This window comes from Octodon degus, unplaced genomic scaffold (assembly GCF_000260255.1).
Source record: "Octodon degus isolate 3935 unplaced genomic scaffold, OctDeg1.0 scaffold00204, whole genome shotgun sequence".
NCBI lineage: Eukaryota > Metazoa > Chordata > Mammalia > Rodentia > Octodontidae > Octodon > Octodon degus.
This window is the reverse complement of record NW_004524780.1, coordinates 929,412-938,494: the sequence shown is the minus strand read 5'-3', so window position 1 is coordinate 938,494 and position 9,083 is coordinate 929,412. Positions and strand designations below refer to the sequence as shown.

At 50.7% G+C, this 9,083-nt stretch overlaps 1 protein-coding gene across 12 annotated transcripts in view; it reads right to left on the bottom strand.

Annotated features, from left to right (window-relative positions):
* Positions 1–8,790, bottom strand: part of Kidins220 (kinase D interacting substrate 220) — a 91,244-nt gene extending 82,454 nt beyond the window's left edge. For 9 of the 12 annotated variants that reach the window (XM_023704797.1, XM_023704791.1, XM_023704792.1 and 6 more), the window contains exons 1-2: positions 8,025–8,141; positions 773–916 (exon numbers count right to left, since the gene is read on the bottom strand). In XM_023704797.1, coding sequence (XP_023560565.1) covers positions 773–880 — 108 coding nt within the window. In that variant the 5' untranslated portion in view covers positions 881–916; positions 8,025–8,141. Of the gene's footprint in view, positions 1–772; positions 917–7,796; positions 7,861–8,024; positions 8,143–8,698 lie in introns of those variants that run through there. The other 3 variants (XM_023704789.1, XM_023704787.1, XM_023704788.1) reach the window with 3 other exon arrangements.
* Positions 8,791–9,083: the final 293 nt, after the last annotated feature.

Here is a 9,083-nt window from a genome sequence, read left to right as displayed (position 1 = left end):
AAAAAAAAAAAAAATTTAGTTCTAAGGTATAGAATTATTTAACTTCTGAGAAGCGTCCGTGGAATCCATCTGCCCACTCAGTGGCTGGGTATTTGCCTTCTGGTGTGAAGGTTCCTGGCGTTCCTGGAATGCCCCGGCTGTGAAGCTGTGGCCGGCAGCATAGTTAGGGGCTTCTTCCAGGCTGTGAGCCACCCCTTCACCCCCCGCCGGCCGTTCCGGTGCCATTCCTGTGCCGTGAGGAACACTGCACTTCAGATAGCCCACTTGTTCCTTCTTACTGCTGATTCCTGTGCTACTCGGGAAGTCTCTGCCTCGCTCTGTGACTTCAATTAATTCCCTTATGCTTTCTTCAAAGGGTTGCAAAGGGTTAGTTTTGATCAGTTTTTGTTTTTTTTTTTTTTTTTTTTTGTTTTTTTGTGGAACCGGGGATTAAACTCAGGCCCTTGCGCTTGCCAGGCAAGCGCTTATTCTACTGAGCCATCTCCCCAGCCCCTGATCAGTTCTTAACTGGGGGAAAAACATTTAACAGTCTTCATTTTGTCTAGTTTATCTATTTATAGGAAGAGTAAGTCTTAATGCTCTCAGAGCATTTTAGCTTTCGCAATGACTACCCTTCAGGGATCAGGAAGCCCTCCTGGAACCATGCAGCCATGGCCCAGTCACTTCAGGAGGCGTGAGGCCACCAGTCTTTCCCTACTCCCCCTCCCTCAGTGCAAGGCCTTGTACGGATGAGGCGGGCAACAAACACTTGTGGTTAGAAACTTGATCTTACCTCATTTCTCTCATCGACATCTTTGCACTTTTCAAGAAGGGCTTTCAGGGCAGGAATGTTTTCTTCCTCTACATAGTTTATTACACTCTGTGATATCAGAACTGACATTTTCACAGAAAGCTGCAGTTATCTTTATTTCGATACCTATTAGACAAAACATACATCATTTGTGGTTAACAAAGAGCTAAATCCCTCCTAAGCATATTCCCAGTCCCAGCCTTCCAGGCTGGTACTCAGTGGACAAAATGCTGACAGACAGATGTCTTTCCCCAAGATGCAGCTCATCCTGAACTCAGCATAACCCAGGACTGGGCTCCAGGCCATCCCCGAATGCACCTGCTCATCATCCCCAGAGGGAAGCAGAGCCCCTGCTCCCCCGGCTGCCTCCAGTCTGAGGCAGTACAGCTCCCACGCATGCCCTCTGGGTCCAACACTGTAGACGCCCCCCGACTCTCTCTTCCTCTCACAGTCAGTCCACCGATGGAGCCATCTGCCTTGGCCTGCAAAGTGCATCCTCCCTGAGCTCTTCCTACATATACCACAGCCACCCTGGCACAAGCCCCAGTCTCTCCCTGCCTCCCAGCACCCCAGAAAGGGCTCTGCAGCCAGATGCAGTGTGACAGCTATAAGGGACATGGTGGAGCCCGATCTTCTGGATGCCATCACCAAGTGGCCCCAAGCAGGGCCATCACACCCCCAAGGCTCACCACTGTACATATCTGGACAGAGGCAGCAAGCACCAAGCCAACTCTCCACTTCCCTCGGGACACCATCTAGATGGGTTCTGTGGAGCAGGAGCTAAGGGAAGGAAAGCAGCCTGACCCTGACCCTGACCATGACTGGCAGGCTCCAGTTGGGCACTCACAGTGAGGCCCAGGGTTCTCAAGGGAACAGAGCAATTTACCAGAGCAGCATCCTCAGATAATGTCCCTCTAGGACCATGACATGGGACAAAAGCAAGACCACTGTGGACTCACCTCTAAGCACCGATCAAAATGCACACAAGTTCCAAACCACAAAATGCCTAAACAGCTCCTTAACTGGGCTAACACGAATACTGCTGCTTCCAAAATGACACCATTAGCCCTACTCCTTTCTGCCTTCTGAGTGAGATTTAAAATACCCATTTCCTGAGCTACTACTCCACAGCCTGAAGCATGGAAGCTGGGCCTGCTTCCCTGGACTGTCCCTACCCCAGCCTGAAGTCCATCCTTGGGGCGCTCACAGACACCCACATCTCCCTGTGCCCCAGCCAGGGAGTCACATTAATCTTGAGTGTAACCTGCAGATGCTGTTAGACAGGAGGGCATAATAGCCAGGGTTCTGTCAACTTCTGTGAAAACACAGTGTTAAAGTGTGCTGTGTACATACATAAGCATCTAAATCCCAAAGAAAAGGGGAACTTAAACCCAGAGCAAAACCTATGATATGCCGCCATGGCGAAGGGCATGCACACAGTGTGGTTGTGTATGACAGAGAAGCCCCCCACATGTATGCAAGGTGTGCACAGGAACATGGGGGGAAGTGGGGAAGATAGAGAGCTCTCTGCTAGAACTCAGTTTCCTGATATGCAGGAAATGAAATGAGATGGTGAGCTTTGCCTTTACACGTATCTCTATTTTGCTTTACTTGACACAAGACTGTAAACATTTAGGGCTGGCCAAATAGGTCAGCGGACTAAAGCGCCTGCTTAGGCAGATGCAGCGGCCGAGGTTTGATCCCCCATGTGCTGTGCTGGCCCTGCCCCCAGGGCACGCTGAGATGGCACCTGTAATCCCAGCTCCTTGGGAGGCTGAACACAGGCAGATCACTATGAGTCAATCTACGTAGTGAGACCCTGCAGACCATTACTAAAAAATAAAAAAAAAGACCATAAACATTTTATTAGAAGAAAAAATATTTCATCATAAGAAGAAAAATGTGCAGCCAGGCATGGTGGTGCATCCTGTTGTCCCAGCACTCTGGGAGGCTGAGGCACAGGAGGATCCCATGTTCAAGACCAGCCTGGGCAACTTAGTGTCTGTTGCCTATCTGTTGAATGAGAGCTATCTCAAAAAATAAGACTGGAAATGGGCTCAGTTGAAGGCTCTGGATTTGATCTGTAATGCCACCAACGAAAACAAAAAGGGCCTTCATAAGGCCTTTGCGCAGAGGTTAGAGGTCTGCACTCTGGAACCAGCTGGGGTTGGTATGACCCCTCTGCACTTGCTGTGACATCACCTAGAGCCAGTTTCTTGCCTGGACTTCTTATGTTGCCTCTTCCTCAAATATCTACACAGTTACATGCAAAGGCCTGCGCGGGAGCTTGGAGCCTACCACAGGAGCTCAGGGAGCCCATCATTAGCTTCTGGTATCATACATTATATGAGAATAGTGCAATGTCTTCGGCACCCTTCCATTAGATTCCCTTAACCCACTGCTCTCTATCACAGGACCCAGGCTATTTTCTTCTCAGTGTTTTTCTAAACTTGTCTTCCCACATTTACCTACTGTGCACAAAGGACTTTTCTTCTCCTCCTCAAGTACCCAGCACCTAGTGCAATTCCTGGCCCACAGGAGACGCTGCATTTCTTAACTGAATCTATCACCCTGAGCACTCTCTAAGGGGAAAACAAAGTTTATTCATTCTCTTGCACAACAGCAAGTGCCTGTCCTGTTGTGTTTCTCAATGGAAGCTGCAGTCAATAGCAATACTTGAAAGATTATATTTATGCAAGCAAATTTAACACACTAACCACAACAGAACACTTTTTTGGCATATTCAAAATGCCTTTACCAAAGGCTCATGGCACACTTTCCCATCCTCTCCTGCGAGAAACCAAGCCACAGTGGTAGCAGGACCAAGCTGCCCAGCACTCGCTAGCCCAGAGCCCATGTGGCACAGTGCGCCCTGCATGTGGCCTCCTACAGGGCTCAATCCAGACCTCTTCTCCTCCTCATATAAGTCCCCAGTGACAATGGCCCAAACACAGCCCAAACTCATTCTGGAGCAGTCTCCTTACGGCCATTCTGTCTTCCAAACTCCCCAGCGGCTACCCTCTTGCTCAGATCAAACCCTAAGTCCTCGTCATGGCCTACAACACAGGTGCAAAGCTCTACTGGCTACCACCAGGCCTGTTCTACCACCTAGCCCCTCCCTTACATGGGCCTCTCTGCTCTGCACAAATGTCCCCTGAGAACCCCACTCTCGCTCCATGGGAGCCCTGCTTCGTTCTTTTAGACAGCACTCAGCACCACTCAATGCTGCAGCCACCAGTCACACAACTCTGTGAGAGGACCAGCTCTACTTTGCCTGCTGCAGTCTCCACGCTCAGAGGAGGGCCTGGTGGTGACAGTCAGCACTGCACCTACAATGCTCCCAGACTGGGGACACCCGACGCAGTGCTAACACTGGCAAGGGACAAAGCACAGTCCATAAAGCCCAGCTTCAGGCTGGCACTCAGGGCTCCTCCCTTCTCTGTCTTCAGCTGCCCTGCGTGAACAGTGTCACCAAGTCCACCTGCACGTCAGGCATGACTGCAGTGCTCATAAAGGTATATCACAATCACTAGTTTACTGTTAAGTCCTCATGTGCAAGATCACATCTTACTCATCCTTTTCTCTTAAGGACCTAAATGTGGGCTTGTGACCTCAGCAATAAATGGTTATGGCATAAACCAAAATGTAATCACACAGCTCTTGGCAACCTAAATTTTATAATATTTTGAGACGGGTCTCACTATGTAGTCCAGGCTGGCCTTGAACTCACTGGGCAGCTCACTAGCCTCAGGCTGATGGCAATCCTCCTGCCTCAGCCTCCTGAATGCTGAGATTACGGGTGTGCATCATCACAGCCATCTTGCAAGCTATATTTTAATTTCACAGTTGGTAAACCTGGGTGAGGTACCTTGTATTATTTTTATGAGGTCTTTTGTAAGTTAAAAATTAAAATTAAAACTAAAATTTCCTCCCAGGTCAGGTGAGGGCCTCCAGCTGCTCTGCCATCAGCACTGCTTCCCCAGTACCTGACTTGCTGCCCAACACAGAACAGACCCTACGTGAAGGCAGTCCAAGGGCAAGGTCCATCTGGGCTGTAAATGTCTGCAGTACTGCTATGGTCCAGATCAAAACTGTCTCCCCAAAGGCTCATATGTGCAGAGTGGGCGGGAGCAAGCTCTCAGGGTGAGGCCTGGCTAGAGGAGGCAGGTCACTGGCTTGTGAGCTCCAAGGCTGGGTCTCATCCCTGGCTCTCTCTCTCTCTCTCTCTCTCTCTCTCTCTCTCTCTCTCTCTCTCTCTCTCTCTCTCTCTGGCCTCTTCCTTTCTCTGCTTCCTGGCTGCCATGAGGTTTCTATACCCTTCCATCTCATTTCTACCTTGGAGCATCAGAACATGGACTAAGGGTCGGTGAGTTAGCTCATGTGGTCTAAAGCGTCTGCTTAGGCAAGCCTAGGCAGGCACAGAGGACTGAGATTCAATCCCCAGCATCACATGCCACACCAGCCCCACCCTCAGGATGGGCTGAGCCAGCCAAAAAAAAAGAACATGAACTAAAATCCCTGAAACTGTGAGCCAAAATAAACCATTTCTCCCTTAAATTGTTTATGTCAAGTATTTCTTGAGAGCAACCAAAAGGCTAAGAAGACACTGCTATACACAAGACCCTCACGTGCCTTTGGTAACTGCCCAGGGTCCTCGGTGAGCTTCAGTTCACCGTGAAAACAGCATTCACATATCACTCTAGCCCACGAGATGCTTTACAGGTATGCTCTTATTTCAATTTCCAGTAATTCTGAAGAGCAAATGTCATTTTTCCTCTTACAGACAATAAAACAAGTTTGCATATGTAAAAGCTCACCAAACAGAATGCAAAAAGCAAATGCTGCAGCGAAGTGACAAACCTGAGCTATAATTCAAGGCAGAACGGTGCTAGAGGAACCCGAAGTGCTCTGGACTCTGAAGAGAAGCTACTGCTCTCACTGGGATGCAACAGAAGCATCACCTTATGTAGACCTGAAGAACAGGCACACGTGCGTGCATGAGGTGGGAAATGAGCACCGGCACGCCAAGCAAAAGAAACAGCCTCGGAGAGACACAGAGTGTGGACCCAAGGAACACAGAGTAACCATTCAGCGAGAAGTGAGAGCAAGGCCAAGAGCGAAGGTGGTTTCGTCGTAATCTCTCTGAGGATTAAGCCTCAGACCTCAGCCAGCTCACAGCCCTGATGCTCTCAACGCTTTCTCTACCAACAGAGAAAACCAAGGACAGACACAGGATCCATCTATGTGACCTGCTGGTGGGCTGGCACCAGAATTAGAAGCAGTGGTTGTGCCAGCCATTGTGGACCATGTGTAAAATATTACAGTTTTGCAGTCAGCAGAGGTAACTTGACAGACACAGAAAATGACTGCCCCAGTAACAGAACCAGCGTGGCCCCCCACAGCATGAGCTGCCCAGGATCCTGGCTTCTCACTTAGTTCTCTAAGTCTCCTCTTTGCTGAGGTTTCTACTCCTTGACTCCTCAGCCCCTCTACAGCAAGTTATGAGGAAAACCTGACAGTTCCTTAGCAAAAGGAGGAAAAGGGGGAGGGCACACTCACACACAACCCTAGGAAAATTCATCTCCTCGCAGTGTATGCCACCAGACAGGGAAAACACAGAGACCCAGAACTCCAGGCGCCAGTCATGGACCTACAGAGGAAGGACCAGGGAGTGGGGACGGAGAAGCAAAGGAAGATACTGTTCCCTCCAACAGCACAAAATCCCCAGCATTTGAGCTTCTGGACCTGCCAAAATCTCCAGAAGAGATTCTGGTAAAAAAAAAAAAAAAAAAAGTTAAATCATGTGACAAGAAAAAAAAAAGAACAAGTCACAGATGACTACAAGCCACATGCATGTGACTAGAGGTTGAATGGTCACTAGCCAAACTGAGAGAGGAGGACGGGCACAGGTTTCTCTGATGCTTGTGCCCACCCCCTCCCTAACACCCAGCCTGATGAACAAGGCTGTGGGGTGATTGGCCCAAGGTGAAGGTAAAATGTTACAAAAAAGCAGGGTTGGTTGGAGAAACCCACCCCATAGTTGACTTTATTTAGTTAGTACTGAGAATCAAACTCAGGACCTTGTGCTTTCCGAGAAGGTGCTTGTGCGCTGAGTTATATCCCCCCGCCCCCCATCCCACATTTGAAAAGCCAAATTTGGAAATCATTCACACAAAGACTGTAGAAATGCTCTCAAATTGTTGTGCCTCGAGAATTGCTGGGGAAGCCCACCAAGTACTGTACACTGTCTCTCAGTCTCCAGAAAATCCGGTTCAGTTGAAGGTAACATTTCAACAAGGACCCCCAAAGACTACCCACACACTAGCAATCTAGAGAACAAAGAACACACCTTGCCACGGCCTTCCCCATTTTTTTTTTCCATTTTAGCTCTGCATCAAAAGCCCTACACACACACACACACACACACATTTTTTTTTAAGTTAATTTATGGTCTTCGATGTGGTCAAAACGGGGGCAGAAACTAAAACATCAGAACCCTGCCAAGGGGCGATTTTCAGCCACACCCCAGGCCAAATAATTACCATTCAGTAAGCACTGGTGGCTAAGAAAGCTGCATTTTTAACAAGCGCCTCTAGGGCGCAGAGAATGCTCTATAAATAGTTCTAATAAGAAAATATTCTTTAAAAAAAGAAAATATTCTCCATTGACTTAGGCCTCTCCCATGGCAAAACAACTTTGTAAAAGGTTAAAAACTGCACCATCTCCGGCTGCCGGAGGAACCGTGGAACGCGGTGATCCCGGCTCGCTGGGATTATTCCGCAAGGTGCTACACGCAGTCTGCCCAGGACAATGGAGCAACGGAGGGTGAGGGAGAAAACAATGCCACCTCGCCGGTAACGCGGAGAAATAAAACCCTGGCCCGCCTGAGGCTCGGGGGCTCCAGCTAAGGGGCATCTCGAGGTGGTGGGGGTGAGGGAGCCAACGCCGCTGCACCAACGTCCTTCGCCCCGGCCCTCAGGTGGCCCGGACGGCAGGAAAGACTGACCAGACAGACGCCGAGTCCCGGACCTTCCGGCGCCCAGGCCGAGAGCTCGACCTGCTCGTCCAGGGTGCCCGAGCAGCCCTGCCGGCCGCCGTAGCTCCCTGACCCCCGACCTCCGACCCCCGACCCCTGCCTGGCCTAGCCGGCTCGCCCCGAGACCCCTCCTCTCACCTTCCCTGGTCCTGGCCTCCTCTCATAACCGGGGGTCCCCGCGGCCGCCTCCCTACTCACCGTCTCACAAACCGCCTCGGGTATGGTGCCCTCAGCGCGGCGGATCCGGGCCGCAGCACCGCGGGCGGCGTCAGAGGTCTACAGCCGAAGAGCGGGCACCCTCGGCACAGCCCGCGGCCATCTTCCTGCGACACACTGACAGGTCACGTGACGGGGCTGGGCCGGAGGCGGGGCCCGGTGTTGTGGGGGCGGGGCCAGGGCCGGGGGCGGGGCGGCCGGCTGCGCTCCGCGGCGGCGCTCGGTGTGCGGGTGTGCGCGCTTCGCTGCGAGCTGAGCTCCGGGCCTCTGCGCTGAGCGTGATTCCCGGCCCGTTTTTAGTTTTTAATTTTGAGAAAAGGTGTTCCTTGAGTTGCTAAATTGTCCAGGGTGGGCTAAGACGACAATTCTTCAAAGCTTTCGTGAATGAGAGGAAGAGCGGTTGGAGGGGAGGGGGGTGGGGAAAAAAGAAACAGCAAGGTATAGCAAGTACAGGTGCAAATTCCCTAGGATAAATGTTACCTTTAGGTCCATCTAAAATGTACCGATGAAATAAAAATTAGAACAGAAACCTGCAGTTCCCCTGTCTCAGCCTCCCACACTGCTGGGATTACAGCTGTTGTTCATTGTCTCACTGCATAGTGCCCAACACATCTTTTCTAGGCAGATTGGATGTGTTCACTTGTCTCCCTGCTTACCTATACAGGGGCTGCCTGTCCCCATATCCCATGGCCACCAACTGCCACCAGGTGTCTGGCCTCAGTCTGCCTCTCTAGAGAAGTCCCCCCTCTGGCAAGGACTTCACTGTGCAGTGTAGCTGTCTCCCTCATTGTTTCATGAGTGTCTCGCTCACACACCGTCCTAGGAACAAAGAACAGACAGACACGGTACTCACCAACAGCCTGGCCACAGGGGCACACGTCTGTAATCCCAGCACACTGGGAGGCTGAGGCAGGAGGATCATCACAAACTCAAGGCCAGCCTGTGATCCATAGTGAGTTGAAGGCTGGCCTGAACTGTATAGTGACACCCATCTCAGAATGAATGAATGAATGAATGAATGAATGAATGAATGAATGAATG